This window comes from Rhea americana, unplaced genomic scaffold, assembly GCF_003343005.1.
Source record: "Rhea americana isolate MKP2758 unplaced genomic scaffold, rheAme1 scaffold_155, whole genome shotgun sequence".
In the NCBI taxonomy this organism is placed as follows: Eukaryota; Metazoa; Chordata; class Aves; order Rheiformes; family Rheidae; genus Rhea; species Rhea americana.
In genome coordinates this window covers 594768-619610 of record NW_028185650.1, presented here as the reverse complement: position 1 = coordinate 619610, position 24843 = coordinate 594768, and the positions used below count along the sequence as shown (strand labels likewise).

At 41.0% G+C, this 24843-nt stretch overlaps 1 protein-coding gene across 9 annotated transcripts in view; it reads right to left on the bottom strand.

Annotated features, from left to right (window-relative positions):
* Window positions 1-24843, bottom strand: part of RGS6 (regulator of G protein signaling 6) — a 286431-nt gene that overhangs the window by 63755 nt on the left and 197833 nt on the right. For 8 of the 9 annotated variants that reach the window (XM_085299821.1, XM_085299818.1, XM_085299812.1 and 5 more), the window contains 7 exons: window positions 13250-13300; window positions 11503-11609; window positions 9079-9130; window positions 6330-6394; window positions 3202-3278; window positions 1338-1419; window positions 701-775 (listed from right to left, as the gene is read on the bottom strand). In XM_085299821.1, the coding sequence (XP_085155947.1) occupies window positions 701-775; window positions 1338-1419; window positions 3202-3278; window positions 6330-6394; window positions 9079-9130; window positions 11503-11609; window positions 13250-13300 (509 nt within the window). The remainder of the gene's footprint in view (window positions 1-700; window positions 776-1337; window positions 1420-3201; window positions 3279-6329; window positions 6395-9078; window positions 9131-11502; window positions 11610-13249; window positions 13301-24843) is intronic. The other variant, XM_085299820.1, reaches the window with a different exon arrangement.

Genomic DNA, 24843 nt, shown 5'->3' with positions numbered 1-24843 from the left:
ATCTTATGTCATTTTCTTCCCTTGAGTTAAATCTCTTGTCATAAAACTACACATTAAGGAACAAGCTTAACTGGGTGTCAGTGGGTCAAGTTCACATGAACCTCTCTAAATGAAATCCTGCAGACTGACTTGTAGTCRTTTATTTTCAGGACACAGACCTGCACTGAAAGTCGTACCAGTTATCCTTTCCTTTAGTATGTTTGCTTTTTATTTAATATTTGTAAGGGACATGTGTATGGCTCTGCTGCAATTAACTGCCGATGGAAATTAGGAGTCACCAGCCACCTCCAAAACTGACACATACACAGAGAAGCTAGAACTTGCTGGAATCCGAAAGCACCCAACTTGTTAATGACCCAGCCTTTGCAATGATTAAATCAGGCAAATAGCTCTGAAAAATCTGTCTCCCCAAAATTTTTGAAAATGGGACCTAGCTACTTTTTCCAATTGATTTTAATTTTAGGAGTCTGAGCCAGCAGATGTCTGGGGCACTGAGCTCCCTACCGCTGTTCTCAGGTCTACTAGTGACTCAGTCTGGTCCCTCTCCACCTGGAAAACAGGCATAGTAAATTTACTGATTAGAACAAAGCTGAACTGGYATTTGCAAAATCTTTTTTTTTTCATCCCTATAGGGAAAATGTGATATACTCTAGGTGCTAAGTGCGATTCATATTAAAAACAAAACAAAACAAAACCAGACCTTTTTGACCTTTTGTGGGTTTTTCATACGACGACACTTTCTAATGTCCATTTCTGTTGTGTTCACACAGCCSGGCTGAAAAGAGATGGCAACAATATTACTCTCTACTGTTTACAGTCARCATGCTCCCTTACCTTTCTGAAATATATGATTAGAACTTCTTCAAAAATTCTTTCCTTAAGCTTGTGTCCCATAAATTMTGCTTACTAAACAGGAGAGCACACATAGCTGAAGTTGGCATCTCAGCATCAAATCCATTTACTCATAACTTTGGCACCAAAAGGAAATGTCTCAGCTAAGAAGAGAGTCGTCTTCTTCTTCTTCTTCTTTTTTTTTTTTTTTTTTTTTTTTTTAAGAAGGTCTGAGCCAAACTAGTCAAATTGTTTTTCTTTATATATACAACAAAAAATCCCCCAAATCTCACATTTATCCTGTATTTTCAAGTGAGTAGTTCCCTGCAYGCACAAATCTAGAATGTCTATGACAATCTTGTAGAAACTTGACTTTTTGAARCACAGGAAAAATGCACATGGTTACTTTAAAAGTCTCATCTTTATGCAGCTCATGGCACAGTGTTTACTAGCATTAAAGCCTTGTCAGAACATGGACAGTCTCATATTTTTTAAAATAACTTTACCACAGGCCTGTGCACATCCCAGAATGCTCTTTCCTGGCTGTCCAAAATTTTTCTTTCTGTTTTATCCTTTTTTCTGTCGATTCTGAAAAAAGAAGCATAATGATGTAAGTCAGCATTCAACTAATGCTTTCATTTTTGCTAGTTGCTCCTTGGGGTTTTTAACACTATAACAAAAATGTTCAACATATTAACTGATTTTTCAGAGATGTCTCACTCTTGCTTGCAAAGCCATGTGCCGTGAACAAAATATCAACGATGTTTACCCCAAAATGTGTCAAAAAGGATTTTCCTGTTGCCAGACCTTGATTTGGCAGAATGGTGAMGTTCATGTTTGGCTTTGGCTATGTCAGGGGACCCACAGGGGACTCGTTTGCTCCAAGTTAAGTTTGCAGCCTGYGCCGGCTGGAGGTCCAGGTTGGGCATCTCCCAACTTCACCCCTGCACCCCAGCAGGGCCAGCRCTGTGACTGCAGTTTCCTCAGGGATGGCTGCCCGGGGAATTACTGGCTGCAACAGCAAGGGCGGCACATGTGGCCACCGTCCTCAAGAACTGCAAGGACAGGGTCTGGCTACACGGGGACAGCATGGAGTCAGCAGAGCGAGGGGGCAGCGCGAGTGCTGGCCAGCGGAGCAAGACTTGAGCTCGCTGTCCCGGCCGCGTGCAAACCAGCGCTCATCCGAAAACCACCTGACTGCCCTGGCACAGCCGTAACTCAATAAATTCAGCCTTGATACAGCCGTAAATCAGCTCTCTCAAAACACACACATCAAAGGCCAGTGGAGGTTGTTCAAAGCAACTCTTGCTTTGAACAAGCAAGAGCAACCAGTAACATATGCCTGGTGCCTCACTGGTGTGCTCAGCTCAACACACGAGCACAGCAGAAGTGCCCTTGGCTTGCAGGATCTACCTGCAGAGAGACTGGATGAGGCAAGGAGGAGGAGGAACCACCTTTGTCTCCACAGCAGGCTTGAAAAGCCGACAGTCTCTCTGAATTTTTTAGCATTTGATGCTAAAAGTGCAAATTCTTCATAGTAATACAGAATATTGGTATTCTTAAGTATCACCTTTACTAACTTTCAATTTTTATAGGTGACAATTAGATCCACAAAATGGACACGTAGGCTTTTAAGCACACTAGTCTACTAACACTGGACCACACCTACTTTGCAGCAATAATGACAACATGCTCAACACACTAAGAASGGACTTCAAACTGTTTTCACAGAGAAAGAGGGGAAAAGTTGTATATTTCAATTGCAAGTAGAAGATGGGGAAAAAAACAATATTAAGACCGGATAAGTTTCATGTGAGTAGTACCCACTTTTCCACACTAATTTAGTAGCACAAACGGGATTGCAGAGAGTCCAGGTACAACTGAGTTGACTGGGKATTGGTATAAACAAGAAAAACAAATAGAATCTGCTGGAAATGCCACCCTTCTAGGCATGCTGGAATGACAGTATTTTTAATTTTTGAAATATTTTACAAACATAGAGTAACACACACAGAGGACAAAGTTTTTTTTCTTTCCAGCTATACAAAACAAAAATACTACACAAAGGCTGAAGCAGAATGGGCAAGCAAATTGCCCAAGCTCACACGATGAATCAATAGGATATTAAGGAACCAAGCTCAAGAACTCCTGACTCACTGGGGTACGTACAGATAATTAAACCCATCTTTCAGTCTCTGCCACAAACCTTGAGAATTAGCTCTCTATTGTTTCTAGCCTGCCAGTGACTAAAATTTACCAATACCTTCTGAGTTTAGTTGCAGTAAAGCCCTTGACAGAGAAATTTTATCTTCACAGAATCCCTGCACAGCTCTAAATATTGGTGCAGTTCAGGGCTCTAGGATTACTTACTTCACTTGGGCCTCAGCTTGCATGAAGATAAATTCCCACTTTCGTGCAAATGCCCTCTGAAGTCTTGCTAAGTTTTCCTGACAAGAGATGAAAGTAGTGAGAATAATTAACTCTTGGTAATTACAATGAGGGCTTAGGAACACAGTTACCATGTTGGGTGTCTATTTTACTCCTTTTTTTTTTTTTCTTTCTTTTCTTTAACCTAGAAAACTCAAGGCATGGTTAGTGTTGGTTTCAGTGAATTCCCCTGTCGTCAAAGCAAGACTGTGACACATCCTCTCCGGCCTCCCCATAGCTGCAGCCAAGAGGACCCTGTCAGGGAGAAGTAATGGAGTGCGATGAAGACAGCCAGAGCTCTAGCAATAAAATAGTGATGAACTTGTTTCCAAAAGATAATACCGAGCAGCTTTGTGAAACTGATGACTTTCATTTCTGCTAGCAGATGGCTGCCACCTGCACGTTTCCTGCTCGAACCCCCACTCTCCGTTCCTCCACTGCCGCAGCTCTCTCCTCTCGGGGCTTTCGCTGAGGTGCAAGGGCTGAGCATCCCTCGCCGTGGGCAGGGCTAGTCGCCGCTGAGAGCATCGCCCAGCTGCACAGCACCTCCGGGAACGGCCGGGATGATTCATAAAAGGAAATAACTTACTTGTCTGAACAATGAAAATAACTAACTGCAACGACTAGGTCCAGATGCAGCCTTGCTCTAAACCTGAGYAAGAGCTCTCGTCCAGCTCCACTACAGAGAGCGTTGTGACCTGAAAATTTGGAGGTGGATCTGACTTCATCATAGTTTAAGGTTGAACTCGTGGCATGGCCTGAATTTCAGGCTCATGGCCATCTTCAGACTTAACTCCTAGATGGCACCTCAACGTCACACATGCACACACACTCTGATAAGGAGGCATTTGAAACTATGAACTTGATTCTCTTATCCATTACAGCTGGCTCAAGTGTTGCAAAATTTTTAAGGGATAAGACACTRTTAGTTCTACTGCCTCTTATACTTATTCTCTCCATTTCAAGAAAGTGCTTAAGCACATTCATTTCAAGACCAGAAGCAATCTTCCTACTATTTACTCTGACCTCTTGTAAAACACAAGGCTTAAAGCTTGAGCCTGCTACCACCAAGTCCACATGGGAGTTTCAGTCCATATACATAGAGAAAAACAGTTAAACAAATGATTTATAGCTCTCCTGAACAATGATGATTTCCTTAACTGTTGCCACAGCGAAGAACTACTTGCAATATCTGCAAAAGCAATTTTCTGTACTTGATTTTTTTATTTGAAAGTATGTTCACATGTGCCCTCTAGAGTAAATATGCTGAAACCAATGCAACATCACCAACTGAAGCAGTGCTGAAATCAGGCTTACGTTTGGCCAATAAGAAACAAAATTAAATGCAATTATATGAGCTCAATCATATAATCAAGAGTACTGTTTTACCAGGAGAAATCTAGAAGTCTATGAATGACACAAGAAGCAACTAAAATGAGATGTGCCCTCTGCTGTTTTGTACAGATCCTCTTGGGAAAGTGCAGGTCAGTGCTGATACTTGTGGAGAAGCATCCTCATGYTATGTCTGCAAAAATGCATACTAAATGTATGGGACTCCTTCCCACTCCCGTAAACCTGCTTCTCTTCCTTGCGCTCAGCGTACRTCTCCATTGCTGCGCCCGCTTCTGCTCTCATAATGAACAGGAAGAGTTGGTGCCACTCTTATCTCATTGTCTCTAATTAAGAGAGCAAAATTTGAATGCAGAAGCCATCTCTAGCTGTGCAATGTAATCTTCACAGGAAAAATGAGAGACTGCCAAGATCTAATTATTGCCATCACTGAAGCATTGCTACTCTCAGTAGACAACGATGCGCAAAAGTACTTAGGCACAGTCTCACTGCATGTGTGTGGGTGTTTGTGTGCTGCTGAACAGCCTTTTGTTGCTGTCTGATAGATCTTTAGAGTACTTACAGTTAATTGGTTTGCTGTGAGCAATTTTAATTGTTTTAATAATGAAATAAAAAATATGCAGAAGGAACAATTCAGCAAAAGAATGTATACATGCATGGGGGTTTTATATTTCTTACTTTATGTCTGTACACTTCAAGACTGGAAGTCTTGGGAACCATGCATACATTTCAAGGATGGACTAGATAAGTGGCAATTTTTGCAAGCTCTTCACTGAAAGCACCAAAAGATGTATATTTGTCCATGCATCCAGAAGCCCCAAAATGCAGAAGGTAAGATAAAAGGAAAAAAAAATCTTGGAAAAAAAMCACAATATATATGCCATATAAATGTTTTCATAATAAACATGATGTTCATGTAATAAACATGAACACACAAGGCCACTAGAACCAGCTTCATAAACTAACGCTCCACTGAAAAACTCTGCATTTGAAATTCAGCTGTTATTCAGCTGTTACACTATTGAGCTAGTAAACAAGACATAGTCAATATGAAAGAAATAGAAGTTCAGCTGGCCAGTCTGTTATGCTGCCCGTACATTCAAAAAAAAATAAAATAAAAGACTCACAACAAYCCTGCCTCTCCTACCTCCATCTTCTCATCCCTCTCCACCCAAACTCTGTGCAACTGAACTCAAGGCTGGGGACAGTTTTAAGTGCGTTAACTGCATAACAGTTATTAACAGTTACTTCGCAGTTATTAACTGTGAAACACTCACTGAATAAGCCTAATGAAKAACTTTTATACGGTATATTGAAAGCATAGGGCAGGTCTTTCCTTCTAAGGTCTTAAGTAGTACTGAAGCAGTACTTAATGGGTCATCAGGATTTAATTGCCCAATAATGCACTGAAAATCCATCATTTCAGTGTGTTGGTATCAGCTATAAAACAGGAACTTTTAACTGGAGACAGAAATCGATGTAAACTTCTATGTAACTTGCCTGTCTCCATGGGTACATGGCAGATACTCTGAGACACTGCAAAGTCTATGCGAGGGACGTTCCCCCCTTCATGTACCTGATTTTCTCTCCAGAGCAACTTTTACACAATTCCGACTAAAGAAAAAACAGTAAAAGCTGACCCCGAAGCACAAGGCGGCAGCATCCCGTCAGTGAACAAAGCACTCGTGCCCCCCTTGAAACTCGAGCAGCAGTGTACCTACGGCTTCATAATCCGCCAGCTCCAGCCTCGCTTTGTTCTGCATGGTCCGTTTGCAAAGATAGATGGCTAAAAGGAAAAACAGAAAGGAAAACAATTACAGAACAGATTACTAGCACAAGATCTTAAGGAAAAAGGGGTGCATGAACTGTTCATCCACATCAGACAGCAACACGAGCCAAGGAATGAGTGGGCTGAATRCTCACCTGATGTTTCATGCTATGTTCTCAGAGGCCTTAAACTTCTGGGACACCTCATTTAAAAGTGCTGAGAGTAGCTGTGAGGACCTAACAAGGAGTCTCAGAAATGCACAGCTGCATCTGGTGTTGGTAGAAGATTTAGCATTAGCAACCTGTTCCCCTCAACRCTTTGGGAATATGCCTGCTGATGTGAGCAGCTCTCTCTATCTCTGCATTTCTTTTCCCCTTTTATTAAAACATAATTTCAAAATCTTGACATGAAAGCAGAAACATGGGCCASATCTTAAAGGTTTGATACCAGCATTCCTTCATATGCTCCACTCTCTTGTTCCATACATTTTAAAATACATGGTTAAAGGAAAGGTCCTTGCATGCATCACCATAGCTAGGTATTGGAGAAACTGATATGCTTCTGGATTCTGGGGGTCCAGATGAGCCCAGTGCAGGACGGCACATCAGGTCTTTGCTGAACTGCTAGCTCACCTTGCTTCTGTTATGTACTGAAACACAAGGATCCCCAGAACACCCCGGGTACAGATTTAGATCTGAACTACATAGAGAGATGCAGCGCTCTCATTTTGGGATGAATCTGGGTGYGAATTTTAAAAACTCCTGATCTTTCCCTCTCTCTTGTGCTGCAGGTATAACTAGCATGTGCCAGGTATAATTTGTATAATTTGCTTTGTATAATTTGTCCAACCATATTGGAGCTAGGCAGAAGGCAGAGTATCATCTACAGAAAACTTCTTCCATAACAAACATTTTTCAGAAAATTTCATCTTCTCTTTGGAAACCATGAGGTTTGGTGATAAATGCAATTTGTTGACCCTTTCATGAATGTTTTTCATTGGAAACCTAGCCTTCTATTTAAAATATACGAAAAAAACAGTGTTATATAAAATATTCACATAATAGGCCAAAATTACGCATGGTGACCAGAGCTCATCAGTTCATGTGTTTCTGTTCCTTTGTATTTATATTTCTCAAGAGTAGTTTCATCTGTAAGTCATTTACAACATCAAATTAAGTGATAGTCATCTCACAGTATTTCTTCATGCTAAGCAGTGACCTGTCATTAGCAAGTCAGTTCCTGTCCTGTAAACGGATCCATGCAAATCAAAAAAAGTATGAAAAGCTGCTAGCATTTCAGTTTTATTTGGGTCTACTGCTAGTTTGGGATTAATTCCTGAGAAGAGCCCATCTGCACAGAACCAGCTAATATACAAACACTGATTATAAACATATGTTAGAGATTTCTAGGATAGGTGAAAATCTGTCACTACATGGCTCAGAGTGAATGTAGCTGCAGCTTTTCCAGCTGTGGGTCAGCTCAAATAGGGCTTTATTTTGAGGTGTGCTGTTCACTCTATGTCTTTGCAGCACAACCTAACTGTGAAACTCCCTTATTTATCATACACTATAGGAAACAACAGAACTTCCATCTTCAGATTGCTCTTCTGATATTTCCAGAAAATACTTCTGGTATAGTTCAGACAGCATGTTTATATATGAGGGCTGTCTGTAAAACCYCTGGAAATTATTTTCCATTTAATGAACATTTCCATGTTTTCTCCTGAGCAGTCCCTCATTGGGACGAACATGTAAGACTGCACTAGCTTCCACTGCGGATGAGGGCTGCGAGGGAACTATCACACGATAGACACCATTGCAGGCAGCTCCTCCACCCCTGCCAATAATTTCCAGAATCCATAATGATGAGTAATTATTGTCTGGGAAAGAAAAAAAAATGATTATTTGGGGAGGGGTTAAAACCTGATCTTAGATTGTGAGATATTTCAAAAGAAGCACTTCTAAAAGTTCCCGTTTTACAAGCAGAGACATGGATTCACTTCCACTTCCAGTCCACGCCAGGATAAAACAATTGATCTTATCACTTAACTAAGAAAGAAGGATAGTTTTGGAAGAAACAGCAATACTGCATGGAGACAGCTAAGGATAACACCACTGACATATTCTCTTTATGTATCATCATCATCTGCAGCCACTCAAATGTTTAATGCAGCTCACAAACTGTGCTAAGTCTTCTCTTTTTACCAATTTTCATCTGGCAATCCTAAAAAATTGGGAAAAGGTTGTCTGATGTCATATATCAGAGCAGCTTAACTATAGGTTGCCATCAGTTAGATGCTGCTTTATTGATCAGCCTGATGAGTGCCCAGATAAGATAATTTCTTATTGATGAACATGACAAATGCAGCTACAGACCAGAGGATGTTCCCCCACAGAAGCAGTACTGGTATTATTTAAAATTCCCAAGGAGCAATAGTCTGCTTCCCATCCTGCTGAAATGAACAGAGCTGTCTGAGAGCAGAGGTAACACTATGTAAAATCTTGGCCCCACAGCTAAAACTCCATAGGCTTCAGTGAATCTGGGATTTCATTTCATGCAAGTGAGGCTACCAAAAATCTGCATCCTATGTTGCAGAAGCGAGAGCTGTTGAATGGTTTAGATGACCAATAAATTATTTCAAGGACAATGTTTTCCATCACATAYTTTCCGCACTTTCTAAAAAGCAATAATTATATTCTCACCATAATCTGTGTTTTCTGGTTCCCAGCAGTTTGAAGGCCAGAAGTATGGTGCCTGAAGAAACAGCACACGTTATTTTAATAATTTAAGAAAAGAAAAGGAATTCAGACGCAGAATAAACAAGTACAAAAGGAAGAATCACAAAGTCTGAGTCCCTGTACAGATATTGCTACAGATTTCAATAAAAATGAGGATGGCTTCCCAAGAAGGTATCATTTTTAGCATTCACCATTGCAGGTAAATAGAGATACTGAAACAAAGACTCAGGACATACAGTCTCCTGATGACATTTTAGGTACTGTTGCCACCTCATCTGAATATAGGTAGTTTATCTTCTATACCCTGAATCTCCTCTTTCCCCAGGAATTCACATGCACCCTGAATCTYTTTTAGAAGCGTGAGAACAAGCCTTGTGGCTTTTTGTACACACTACATACCATTTGTTTTTTTGGAGCAACCACCAGTGTGGTTGGCAGCCTACAAAACAATTTACTTCTTAAATAAACCAGACAGCAGAGTTCGGAACTCAGCTGATTAGAGTCGTTTAGAAAGCAGAAGTCCTGCTACGCTTACTGTTTTTGYTTCCTATCCAGGTCTGCATATTGTGGTTGCCACAACTAATTATGAGATATTATTACATGGTGGCTGTATTTCATTTTTAACATAAATGAAAAATAATGTCCTTGTGATTACACAAATTGCAGAGCACTGTTTTGCATTAGTGATGTAATGCCATAAATGAGCATTGGGCATTACACACGTATACAAAGACCATTCCTTGCACCAAAGTACAGTGAGAAAACATAGAGGGATCAAATAGTATATGGTTCAATGCTTCTCACTGATATGTAACTTCAAGAGATGATGAGCTACTGTCAAAGGATGGATGGATGTTGAGGCAGAAAGTGGCAAGAACAGGGTAATAGAATGGAGACATGATTCTATCAGGTTACTTTCATAGATAACGGCTGAGGAGAATTGTTGCAGGAAGCGACAGCAGACAAAGAGTAAGTCAAAGTTGTAGGAAAAGATAAGAGGAGGAAAAAGAAAGTCAATGAGCAGTCAAGGTAATTGGATGATCTGGTTTACATGGGCTAAAAATAAGAAAAAAGAATTCAATTATACCACACTTTTGAAACAGGGTTTCTAAGAGCTGCAAAGGATAACTTGACAATTTCCCTTCCTATGGGGTCTTTCTTTGAAAACGGAGAAAAATACAACTAGATAGGCAATTGGTATTGCCCTTGCTTCTGCCAGGTCCCGTATGAAAGGAGAAGGGCCTTCTGAAAAGCAAGGGAACTGTCATGAAAAATTTAAGTTTGAGAGATGGCAGGTAACCAGAGGGTGAGGAGGGATAAAGGGAAGTCTGTGATCTCCTCTTTTTTCCCCCCTCACTGTCTCACAGGTCTCATATCGTAGCAATACCACATCAGCAGCAAGACAGTGGGTATGAGTGGCAGTGACATCAGATGTAAAGATGCCAAGATAAAAACAGGCTTTTCAAATAAAAACTAAAAAAAGAGAACTACAAAGAAAAAGGAGGAATGGGGGAATAAACAGAAAAAAGGTCACATGAAAGAAAAAGGGGCAAACACAGGTCATGTAACAAGAAAAAAAAAAAAAAAAAAAAAAACATCAGCCAGGAACATTATGCAGCAGGACTCTAGGTATGAAATTACTGCTACTTTCAAAGTTAAACACTCTATCTAAAAGGAGTTTTTGCAGCACAAGCATTCAATTAGCCAGAAATACCATAGCAGCAGATCTTGGAAAAGACATGGAACCCAAGCAGAGCATGCTTTAAAAATTCAACACATCTGGGAACACAAGGACACTGAGGCATAGCGGTGTCCCAGTTTAGGTGACTTTGCCAGGGTTACATATCCTCAGCAGAAGAGCCAAAGCTAGTAACTTGTGCCTTTACAAATGAATCTGTAGCCAAGAGGGGATAAAAATGTGAATTTTTCTGTTGTGCCAGAGYTTGAATGCTCAACTCCAAAGTTTGCCCTAGTCCATTTTGCACAGGAAAATGGCTACTCAATTTTCCACCAAGGTTAGAAGCTGAAAATCATTTTCTTCAAGATACAAGATGGTGTTCCACTACTGATTTAGTTCAACTTCGAACATAACAGACTTGAAATCACATGTCAAAAATAATCACAGGACATATTTACTCATTTATGTAAGAACTGTGGACCTGAAAGCCGAAGAGGGTGCTTTGGGATTCTAAAGCAGACCTTTTAGTTGGGACTTCAGAACTTCCTGAGACCTCTACCAAGATAGCTGCAATCCCTAAAAAAAAAAAAAAAAAATCTGCCAGCTTTATGGATCTAACCACTGCTTAGGAATAAAGAGAGTGTGGATTTCAGTAGTACTGCTACAGGGATAGTAAAAGGGGCCACATGGAGGGCAGAGGGCTCACCAACCTGAAAACGATAGAATGTCCCATCATCTTTCAGGGTAAGGACATGGTCTGAGATTGGAAAGATATAGCCCTGTGCAGCAATAAGACTTCCCAAGTGTATTGCTTCCACTGCGAAAGAATGAGGAAGAAAAGAAAACAGCAGGGATGTGTCAGAAAGATGYGGATCACATACTTCTCTGCTTTCAGCAGCAGATCTGGTGACAACTCACAATAAGACCCAGCACATATACRGCACTTTGTAACCACACTGCATCCTTCTGCCTTCCAATCAAATCATGCAAAACAGGAGGGCAGAAATCAGCCTTACAATAGAGATGCAACACTGCACAAATGCTTAACCTGAYGCTTAACCCACACCTATTCAACTCCAAGTCTGAAATTCAGTTCAAAGCACATTATCTGCCACAGGTGACAGCTGACAAGAAGCTTGTTCCACCAGTGAACCTCACTTTCCCCCTGCAAATCAGACATAAATGTGCAACACCGGGTCATTAGCAGCATCTTTATTCATAAAGACACTGGAGGATTGCCATTTGTTAAAATAAAAAGACACTGAGGTAAGTGGGAGTGCATATTCTAGCACAGCCAGGACAACCTTGTCTCTTTCCCTTCACCACATCAGAGGTACATCTGCACAGATTTTCAGCTGATGTCAACTGTCAAAGCTGCTTTGACTTTCTCAGAGCTGTGAAACACCCGTTAGCTGATTGTGCACCCCCAGGCCAATAATAAAGCTACTGTCTGCAGCTGAAATTCAGGCTTGGGGCTTGCCTGGACTCATGTGAAGGGATGTGTGTATAGGGATGTCCTCAGTGAGACCATGCTGCCTCTCTCTCCACTTTTTAAGTGGTGAAAGACACACTGGGAGCAGCAGAAGGCTTTATAGGCCTGAATTTAGGTAGAACTTGCCAGTTTCATTTGGCTGAAGAGAGATGTAACTTGGCAGCTTGTCACAGCCTTGACAAACGCTTTGTGCAGCCACGTGGTACGGATCATGCCTTGTGGGATCTGGTGTGATCAAATAGTCACAGGCCAATTCTTACATGTTAGAAATCTGATAGGAGGTTAGTAAGCCCTGAGAAGGGTTGAAGGCCAGTATGCATCAAGAAAACGCTTGAAGGTAAGATGTTGGGCTTTCTGCCTTTCTAGGAAGGGAAGAAACTTCTGAAGCTGCAAAACGATCTTTTCTTCCTCTTTTCTCAATAGCTCTTAACTGTGCCAAAGTGATTTTTGTGGCTCTGAACAATGAACAATTTGGTGATGGACTGTGCCTGTGCACTGATTACAGTTTACTCCCTAAACATCTATCTGCCATGATAAATTAGCAGCCATCATCTGATCTCATCAGTGTCTATGTCACCCTTGACCAGAACGTCTTATCAGTCATGGATACCTTTCTCCACACTATGAAACACTGCCACTGTCGTTCCCTACTTAACCATGCACATCTATCACCTTGGCTTCTAGGTCCATAAACAGCCTTAAAATAAACTAGCCTTTCTTAGGCAGCAACTATTTCACAGACAGGCTGTGATTCCTACGAAGGGCTTTGTGTGTGTTGTAGTGTAAGGTATTAGACTTAACTACGATGCTGATTCTTATCTCTTTTCCTCCTTCTTCCCAAATGCTTAGAACAATTTTGCTGTTTCACTAGTATTTTCAATTCTGCAGCAAAATAGTACCTACTGTGTAATGGCACACAGAATACAGACGGAGTACCTTTTCATCCCGAGCCATGGCCCCCTTACCTGGATCCTCAATGCTGAGGTTCTTCACCAGCCACTGTACAATGTCAGCACCTGCAATAAAAATGGAAAAAACATTAAACATTGAAGACCACAGAGTATCTGAAAGCCCTGAGGAGACATCATATTGAAATGAGATACAAAAGAACTGACATGAATTTTAATTCATTTTCTTTCTTTTTCTTTTAATCTCCACAGGAGGTTTCAAAATGTTTTTCCTCCTTGTGCCACTAAGTCCCAAGAAGTATTCTGTGCGATAAGAGATTTGATATACTTCAAGTCAAATGCTACCCTAATAGTTCCACRTAAGCTGTTCTCTCCCAGTCGTTTTTCTCTCAAATCAGCATACAAGGAGTTACGATTCTGAAAGCACTATCTACCAAAGAGACAAAGGAGCCCTCTACTGGCATATTTCATCTTTAATGTTAGAGGCAATAATCTAAAAGTGCGGAACTGASTTATCAGTCAAAAAAGACAGAGAAAAGCCTATGTCAATGACACAAGCAATGTCTTCRTGAAAAAAGTGGGATTAAGTGTGCCTGGAACCATCCCACTGCTGAGTTGTCATTTGCTAGTGATCTCATCAGCAATACAGTGGCCAGGAGCAGAAGTGCGTCATTAAGGCCCATGAGGTAATTTTTTTTTTAGCTTTTCAGTCCCCTTCAGGTAGTTCAAAGGCTGTTGCTATCTTTTAAATAGTGTAAAGATCTCTAGGATTGATCTCCTGCATGTATACAACCTCTCTGTTGCATGAAACTTAAGAGAAGTAGAAAACTCGTTCATTAGAAGCTAAGGCAAAATACGACATGATGGGGGCAACAAAATTTGGTCAAACTTCATACTCAGAAAGTTAAGCTTAAAAGGAAAGGTAATGGTGACTGGGCCTCCAGTGCGTAAAGCCAGCCAGCGTGACTTGCCCAGCGTCAAACAGTCAGAGGCAACGTAGCAAGGAAGTATCTAAGTTATACTAGCCTGCAGCACAACGACGCTATGGCTGGATGCAGACGTCACATCAAGCCCTTCTCGACATACCTTCAGTTGTTGAAAAATATTTGCGTTCACYCACAGGAGGCTACTAGCCCCAATAATTGTTAGCACGGTATTTTGTGATGCATCAGTTGAAGAAAAGCAAATGACAGAAAGTGATCAGCGTGTGGTCTGGCCTGACTAAACGAACCCTGCAGGATCACATTTATATAGAGCACTTCTGAGTTCACACATGGAAAGTACATCAAGAAACAGTATAACCAATATGACTGTTATTCCAGAAATGTCTAAAGAACATTTTGCRCCATATGTCCCCACTTGCCACGGGCCCAGGACATTCACATCCCCTCAGCAAATCTGCAATACAACAAAACCCAAAAGTCACAATTACAATGAGCCACAGAGAGAGATATCGGCACTGCCAGGGTCCTCATTTCCTGATACATCTGTAGGTCTGGGTGACTCTCCCATAGAGTTGAAATTCCCATTGGAAAGCAGGTCATACCCTACGTGGAAGTGAAGGGCATCCCCTGCTCCCCCCTGACAATCTAAGCTGCCCCCCAGCTCCACAAGGAGCACCAGTAAACCCCACCCAGCACCCTCTCTTCTCACTGTCAGCCTTCAGAGGCAAGGGGGAATATGGACCTCCATCCCCATAAGACAAGTCAAACAACTTTTCTGTACCCCTGAAGATCAGGGCACCATCTGCTTTAGCTCAAATAATGGGCAAAAGGACAAGACCTGCAAGCAGCAGCTGGACATTGTCTCAATCTGCCTTGTAGGTATCAACAAATCACACCCTAAAGGGCCTATCTCACAAGCCTGTATTCTCAGCTAGGATCACTCTGATACTCTTATCAATCCTTTTTACAAACTTCACTTAAAAGCAATTTTAGTTGCCATTATCTTATCTGGAAAATTTTTCCAGAACTCCCTTTTTTTTGGGGGGGGCGGAGGGGAGGATAGAACTCTGCTTGCAACTTCTAGACTAATATGCAATTTATAATAAATGCATATAAATAATGCATTTAATATCATACCCATTTTATCATTTAACTTAAAGAATTATTTTTCCTTGATTGTTGCTCCTGAATATTTCTAGAAAGGGTTCACAAATTGCCTCCCTATCTCCATTTCACTAAACAAACCAAACTCTTCTCATCTCTTTGTATGATGGACTCTCCATTTATTTTACTCTCCTTCTCAGCGCCTTTTCAAATTTAAGTTATAYTTGTTTGAACTGGGGTCACCAGAACTGCACACACTACCTTGTAGAAGGTCTAAYCAATGCTTCTGGCAACGATACTAACATTTTCCTGTTTCTACTGAAAAACAGCCTACCAGGCACATCCTAAAATCAGCTAAGTTTTTTTCACAGCTAAGTAATATTAATGGTTCATAGTTATCCTATCACTGATCAATACATACAGTCSTCTTTGCTCTTGACTCCAAGTGAAGATTATTTGCTGTATGAGAAGGTTGTTGACAACAGTCCCTAAAGGTTTACTTCTCACATGGGCAGTTTTATTTTTCCCTAGTTCTATTTCTCCAGTTAACAAATATTATCAGACTCTTCCTACATGACAATCTACCCTCCTTGGAATTGATGGGGCAGGGCCATGCTTTTCAGATGGGAAGATAAGCTCAGGATTGGTAAAAGTTAGTCTTCATTTGGGGCCAGGCGGTGGATTGTGTATGCACAAYGCTGTACACACTCTCTATGTGACCACACAGTGCTTGGCACACCAAGTGTGGATATAAAAGATATGATCAAGAGCCACAGGACAAACACTGCAAACTTTGGAAAATAGGAGTTCTGAGATTAGTCCATAGGCAGGAGTGGATGCATTGCTCCACACAGCTGGGCTGGCGGTGTCTCTCGCTCTGTGACCCCTTCCAGTTCTGTTCTTCTTCCAGCACTTGSGTACTCAGATCACCTGCCAGTCCTCTGCCACATACCATAACCCCATCAGGAGAGCACATCCGAACTGCTTTAGAGCTGTACGTGTCTCAAGGATCCTAGCTGACAACTTTAGCTCATTTTCTCATACCCTGCATAAGCCACAATTGCACAAACAATAAGTAGCCAAGAAATCAGACATTTTTCCATTAAAATAGTATTACTTTACATAGTTGAGTACCAYGGTGATTCTCATCATAAATTGTGACACTTTGCTATCTAGTGCATTAAGTCAAATTTTTAGYGAGTCTTGACTTACCAATGCCCAGCATTCTGTGCTTTCAATATACGGGATATCTTCTTGATATTATTTTGGCAGACACAAGCTTGTTTAGTTATGCTTTGAGTCAGCCAGATAGGGACCACCTGTGTCTCAGAAGAGATGTACTCTAGAGCTGCACCCAGGCACAGGACTGTGCAGATAGGAGCACAGGTTCAGAGAGCTTATGGCTACCTCTGAAATACCATGTAAACATACCATTACACTGGCTACATAGCTAAGATTCGAGTACAGCCAAGCAAAACATTTGGGGTTAGAAAACCATTTCAAGAAGATTCAAATTAAAGCACTTCTCTGCTGTTATGCATAAAACAAAAACAAAATGCTGTTTTGGTTCAGGCTAAACCAGAATCTTTCTTGTGTTTCCTGTTCACCTGCCAAACTGAAAAAAATCTGCTATTTGTCCAGATTTTGATCTCACATTACAGCCAGTGGGCTTTCAGTTATCTTTTAGTCACCTTATTGGCGAGTGGCACGACAGCTCAGCTCTGACAGTCTTCCAGAAGAGGAGCTTCTTGCCCGCTCAAGAGTGAGGCAGGGGAAGGGCGTTCCAAGCGATCCCTCTCCACAGGCACACAAATACTTGCCGCAGGATTAAGYCTCACTCCATTTTTACAAAGAACAGTCATGCCCCCAATTTCACTCTCCTTTTGAGGAATCTCTTCAATTTTCATAAAACTACAGTGAAAAATCCAAGTAGTAGTAAAAGCTGATTCACCAGTCTTTTTTCCTCRTGTTATTAAGATTAAAAAAGAGAGGTTTAAAGTCACAAGTAAACTGAAAGCATTGACTCAACCAGAACTACTGTGATCAGCCACTCCAGAGTATAAGGAACACCTGAGATCATGGATTTTAATTTGTCTCTGTTAAAAATATGAAGTCATTCCTGAATATTGCCAAGAGYCTGGAAGATTTTATAGCTGTTCTCCAGTTGTCCTGAGGCAGGCGGATTATCGTTCTGCTGAGTTTGCTGAACCATTATTTATCACCTGCCAAGACTGATTACTCACCCTTGGGACACTGACATGGCTTTCCTTCCTCTGTTAATTACTGTCATCATTAATAGCCATGTCACTAATTAATATTCAATCATAATGAAAACTCCTCACTGCCATCTACCATAATACCTTCAATTTTCAGGGTTACTCTCATGTTGGCTTTGCCTTTGCTTGAGGCTGTTTCTCTCACTTTGGCCTACTTTTGCCCACCTACAAAACATTGTGTAAGGCCTTTCTTAAATTAGCAAATTCAGATTTATCCTTATATGATGCAGTGAAGATGTAAGCGAATCCTTTACAAGAGCATCTTCTCAATCAAGACACAGATTGCTYTAAGTTTTTCAGAAAATGTCATCTTAATCCTCTCCTGTATGCCAGGCACTACTGCTGGTCCCCACATAATTAACCTTTCCCAGAAAATCTTTTCTGGCTGKTTTACAGAGTTCATGTTTCACAAGCTCTTTCAGAGGACAACAGAGGGAAACCCTTGACCCTGCCACATTTTCACTAAACATTAATGAGGCATTTGATTTCTTCCAAAAACAAACAGTTGGATACGTTTTCATGACAGAAGGTATTGCTACATGTAGAAATGTCTCCCATCTCCTCTACGTTCCTCTTGATATATATTTCCTCCAAGTCAGTATGTTCAGTTCAAGGATAGTCAACAGTCTGTGAACACCTACTTCCTCCTCCCCTATCATGAAAAATATCTTGTTGCTTTAGGCTGTTCTTTGAAGCTGCAGTTGATGAACTTGCTTAGTACCAACAAAATAGTTATATCTCTGTGCTCAGACAGAATCACAATGACCATTTCATCTACCCACCTGGTTTAGAGACAGGCTAGCAGTTTTCTATTTCTTGCCATTTTACCCATTTTCCATTAGGCCTCAATRATCTGACAAAAACATCTCCTGTTTTCAGAAGGTCAGTGCCTGTCAACATGAMAAATGACCAGCCAGCCATGGAAAGATAAATTAAGAAAAAAAGTTCACATGTTGTGAGACCACAGGCAAGATGCATTTAATGAGGTGAGTCACCACCTCTGTACCTGATGATACCTTTTTTTACTCAACCTACATTGTTCTTCCTCTTCCAGRGAAACAGGAACTTGGGAAATCCAGGGCTACCTGTAATGGGATTCACCCATCCTTTCTCCACTATGGGAAACAGCAAAGGAACAAAGGATGATGCACTTTCCTCCAGCAATTTCCAAAGATTTACTATCTAGAGTAGAGAATATGCTGAGAATATGCTGAATAAAGAACATGCTGTTGATTCTGGGCAGTGGAGCTGGGACCACTGGGGTCTGCTTATTATCCAGTGGACTAGGTCCATTCCTAACAAGTTATGTATCTATCTATACCTCTATCTATCTATATGTATATGTGTATAAGTATACATATATATATATATATATATATATATGTATATATAAATACTAGAGTATTTCTAAGATATCAGCACACGTATGTGCTCTTTTCATTTCTTTTTAGGCCTGATAGAAAAACTGCCTTTATTTATAAGAAATCTAAATTTAAGTGGAGAGACTAACAAAAGCCTGAAAAGACAGGCAAGGACATAAAACCTTTATTTCTGCTGAATATCCTGAGCTGGGAGAGCTAGTGAACACTGTGGAGAGTAGCTCCATGGCAATTTGACACATAACGCCTTGTATTACTCAGAGGTGGCGTCAAGTGATCAAGGACTAAAATTTGTCCTTTCTCATGGGAGCTGCTGAGCTGAGCCTGGTTCACTGGATGCCATCCAGCCACTATAGCTGATGAGGTGAGATGCTCTGGATCCAAGATTGCTACACAGTCTCACTTCACATTGACCAAYATTAACACTGAGCAAAGCAAAGTCTTAAGAAAAGATACTGCCTGGTTATGTTATGAAAGAATTTGTCATATGCACATGGAACAGACGTAAAATGTTATGGTTATTKCCTGGCTTTTATCAGTATAACCCTAATATTCTCTGAACATATTYTAATGACATTTTAATGTTGTTTTTCCATAGTATTTTCAGAAGAAATATGAAAAATCTGAAGTGTTCTGTTTTTTCCTAGGCAGTATCCACATACTCCGTGATACACTATACGAACAAACAAGCTACATACCTAGCCTCTGTTGTCAGTCATCTCCAAACTCAAGGTTCAGTCAATATTTTTGATGCAAGGGTGAAAACGTGTTCTCCTTCCTGTCACTTCATTCTTCAAAACAGATGAAYCCATTTTTGCACCAGATTTTCCAAACAATTTGCTTCTGAACTYGGACCAAGCTTAAAGTATTTGTATCAAATATTTGTGAAAAGTAAGACTGAAAAAAATCACAAGCAGTCAAAATGACTTATAAGAATAGGCGCACATGAGTATAAGCAGCCACTCATGCTGCTTCTCTCTGCCAGTCAGGGCAACCCAGTAATATATGGAAATAATAYGGGTTTTTTTCCAGACAGCATTAGRTCCTTGGCAAATCTAGGAACAACAAGCTAATTACCTGCCAATGCTATTACCACCAGACTTGCAAATATAAACAAATGAACATCATCTATGACAAAGGGCAAAACTATTTCATACAACATTTCTCAAGGCCTTTAGCATTCCCTGCTGCTATTTTTCTTACTCAGAGCCCACACTGACTCCCACAGTGATTTCATCTAGGATGGAAGTACGGAATCATGCTCGCAGTAGGGATTTAATGTATAGCTCCATTTTTTATGGTAGGAGAAAAAGGGAATAAAAAGAAATCTCTAGGTTTCTCACTATTGTTGTGTTACAGATATAGGGAAGCACTTTACAGAATTTGCCTACAATAAGCTCATAAATAAATACCAATGCCAACTAAAAAATTCCCAGCAGTTACTCGGAAAATGTGGTAATTGTAGCTCTCCTCCGTCAGCATGTGGTAATTGCACCACTCAGTGTCAGCAAGGAGCATCATCAAAGCTTAGAGCTTCTAGCAATAGCAGTTTTCCTTTATATTCACTTTAAATCTTGTTCGTAAATTATTAACAATCGTTAGCAGCAGGACTGTTACCCCTTTCTGATCAAAGCAACTAAAGTTTCTTTCTAAGAAGTCTTCATTTTTGTTCATCATAACTTTTCAGTACTTGAATGTACTTTTCCTGTAATAAAAAAAAAAGTGAAATCGTGCAGCAAGAGAACAGCTTGTTTACAAGCTGGAAAGCGGCGCAYGGAGCTCAGTTGCCCTCGGGCGTTCCAGGATGGTAAAACAACAGAAAGGACAGGTGATTTGTAAACTTCCTAGGACAAAAATAGCCAGACCTGCTGCGTTTTCCGGACATCAGTGTGGGTTATTTATCACAGTTTGGACTGATACGCCATTCCAACAGCTTATTCATCCCTCCTCTGCCTTCTTATACTCTTCGTTATCTACAGGAAACAGTTCAGTATCCTTGTCCACTTGTACCAAACACCAATATTTCAGAGAGGAGTCCCATACTAAATGCTAATCACAGGTTTTCCTGCGCTGCTTTTGAACGCAGGCAGCACACTATCTCTGTCGCATGAGTGCCCATATCTGTAYGGGCAAAACAGTATGCTAATCAGAGCACAGATTTACTGAAAGCCTATTAAAATGAACAGCTCTAATGTTTGACTCCCTCCTGCCTGTTCTTGTCCCTGACACCGGGCCCTGAAGCAAAATTAAAAGCGCGCCTATTAATGGAGGAAAAATTCTCTCACAAGAAGGGGGTGACAGCCCAGACCTCAGCTGTACCGCAAGGTGTTGATGGACATTTGTGTTAGAGGAAAAGCAACAGGAGATAAYCTTCCAAGGAGAAAGAAAATGCCACCGACTCTTGTAATCATGTGAGAGGGAAAGAAGACGAGCAGTTCAACCAGCTCAGTGAACGAGACCAGGTGAACGWCAGCGCCCTGGAGCCACCGAGCTGCCCGCGCACTGTAACTGGGAACTGAACAGTAATTTCAGGCAACCCAGTGCTGCCATATTTCCAACTAGCCTATGAAGTAACAGGCTGCAACTTTACAATTTAAACCCTCAACACTGCAGTGTAACTTTGATCTTCTTTTCCAACACGTAGCTTACATATAACATTACAATATTACATATCTTGCATGTGTTTTAAACGGACAGATCAACAACACAGGGGCTCCAAAGCTAAATTCATGGTTTACTTTTCCCCCACTTAACATCTCTTTCTTCTGAACCGCAGTTTGGAGAGACTCGTGCCTTCCTGTCGACGGGGTGAGACTACTAGAGCGCCCACACTCTTTACAAGGCCAACCACCAGGGACAGATTTTAGCTAATCGGAAATCAATAAACGACACACCAGGGAACGTAACCAAAGCCCCGTGCAAACCTCCCTGCCCCGGTTTCGCCTGGCTACTGTTCGAACTCTCTCTAAACCAGGGACGTATTTTGTGACCTGTGCCCAAAACTCATTACCTCCTCAAATGCAACAGTGAACAACCTGCTGTGTTACTATAACTACAGGAAGAATTTGGAAAACGAAACAAAAAAATCCCATACTTTGTCTGACAGAAACATCTATCCGTTCCGCGCTATGAAACCCTCAGAAAACAAGCACACAGCCTTAAGAGCCCTAAGTACACAAGAGGCAGGAACTTTGCTGTCATGATCTTCCAGCAGCAACAGTTGCAGCATTTAACAGGGACATCAGAAGTTATCTCCACCTACAACCTGTTAAGAACTGCAGGTGTCTCAAGACGTACCTTCACGCCTACAATTTACAATAAATTTACAGTCGCTTTTCAGGCTGCTCTGCCATTACATTACATAAACTACTGGAAGTGGCTTGTATAACTTAACAGCTTGGCCTTCTGCCATACAGTACTGTTTAGACACTGCTTCTCGTGCTTCACAGCACMATGCAGTGACAAAACAGCAAGGCAGGCGACTACAGCCGCTGCTGGAACCAGGGGCTGAAGATTCCAGCGTCAGAGCTTGTTAGGGCTGAGACAGTTTTACTACCACGCAGTTCATGCACACTGTCTTTAAATAAAAGGCCATCTTTCTGTCATTTCAATCAAATGCTAGTATTTTTAATAGGATGTTTTCATCTCAAGGAAATGAGAAGATCGATAAAGCATACAACTTATGTTACTCTTCAGCATGCARTTATTAGGTTCTTTGACCCTGCGCCCTCATATACAAAGTGGTTTTCAAATGCTATCAAATCAAGATATTCCCTGCCCTCACCACTGCTACACAGTTTCTTTGCAGAGGTGTAAATGACGCTGACCGGTGCCAGATAGTAAAGTCCTCCAAGAGCTATAGCATTTTAATGCTTTTGGTATTAAATTTATTTTCTAGGAGATCTGACCCTGCACTCTTCACATAAGCCAGATACTTATTGATTTCAAGAGGAATTCTGTTCACAGAAGCACTCAATTTTTAAACCTCCTTAGGAGCTCTAGTCCTGACTGATCTTTCACAAGATCACATACTGCCATGTTAACTGCAACAACATTATTGTCCGCTCTCTTTATTTCCGATAAGGATGAATACAATCACCAAATTCTCTAAGAAACCTACTCCATCCTGACCTTTTGCTACACTCTTCCCCCTGGTTCTTTGGGAAAGGTTGAGAATCACATGCGGTGTTTGCAGTGATGCAGTATCAGTTACATTGCCCGGAAAATAAAATAAACCTAACATCTCCAGCTTTTTTGCCTCCAGGAGTTGGTTGTCTTGAAATGAAACAACCAATATATTGTATAGCTTTTTTGTTCCCTTTCTGTCCTAGGCATTTCAATCATATACAAAGCACTGGAGTCCAGTTACCTCACTGGACCTCTACACTGGTGCAGCAGTCCATCAGAGGGACAATTCTCCAGCAGGGCTGAGGTTGCACACATAATTTCTTTTAGACAAAAGGTAACTCCATATGAATTATGATCATTTAGCAAGTGCTGACAATTTATTTCACGCCATGCTAAACAAAGAGAGAACATTGGCACTAACATTAAAGGCCATATTTTAAACAGCATTCCTAAAATAGTGAGTTAGAGGTGTTTATACTGGCAAGAAGCAGCTAGTTTATTTTGCTGGCAACAGCAGAGTTCCTGCATTTCAAATCTGGGCAGAGACCTATATCAGTGTGAGCTTTAAATATGCTAGACAATTTAATGATAACACTGAAACAATCAACAAGCACAAATCTGTTAGTATTCATAACAGAATAACAAGCTCAAAGCAGGTAGATTATTTGTTCCTTCTCATGTCTGACGGATTTCACAAGACCTCAGAAAAATAAAAGCAGTAGAACCAACAATCCACTTTTCTTAAATCCTTACATAGTAAAATTGCTTTTCCTACCTGATAGCCTCCCAAGTTTATTTCACCAAGTAACCTCTGAAAGTAAGAAGCATTTGAAAAAACTGAAAGCAGAAACTCTTCAGTTAAGTAATTGAATCTGCTATCAAAACATTATGTAGCTTAGAACTTCAGAATATCTGTATCTATGTGTATGTTTTTTAAAAGGCATTTTTTTTCCATATTAAGACAGAGTGAATCTAACTAGTAAAACGTATTCATTTCTTTTTCTTTTTTCCTTTTGAAAAGTTTAAAAACTGCATTTATCAAGTCCCTTTCCAAGTAAATTGCAAAAGCTTACTGGTTGCTCAAAGCAAACACCCAAGATTTCCTACAGTACCAGTCCCTGAATCCGGGATGGGCTCAGCGAGAGACAGGGATTTGTATCAGGACCCTCATGTCCTTGCTCCCTCTCTTTGGTAGCACGTGAGCRCAGAGCACAGCCTTCGCAGCGCTCTTCATCACACACTGAAGAATCAGTCTAGTTCAAAACAGATCCTCAGAGAGCTCTGTGGTGGAACATCCAGCAATAYTTTAGCAGCCCAGACTATATTGCCACTTTCCTACTCCAGCCAAGAAAGCCTTGGTTCGAGGTCCAGCAGCTTTGCCCTGTGCTTTCTTGATATCTCACGAGGGTCAGTCATCCGCTGTCACCGCTGATCGTCTGCTGACGAAACGCAGCTTGCTAGCGCTCTCTATAAATAGTGATGCCAGGCACATCGGCACCTTGGTACTCTGGGAGCTCGTCTGCGTCCTGGCGAGCAAGGCAGCAACAGGCTCCGACCTGACGGCATTTCCCAGCAGACGCCATACGCCTGCGCAAATTTGCACAAAATATCCTTACAATGGAACAAAGCACATTCTGGCACTCGCAGTTTTCAATTATGTAAAAATCCCCCAAGTCCTCTTTATATAACACCATTTTTTTTCCAAGTTAACAATATTAGTTTTTTAGAATGTTTTGAAAATTATTTCTACTCATCAGAAATTTTGACATTTTAAGGGAGAGGAGTTTTAAAAGACCATCAGTGGTCAGAGTTTTGCAAGT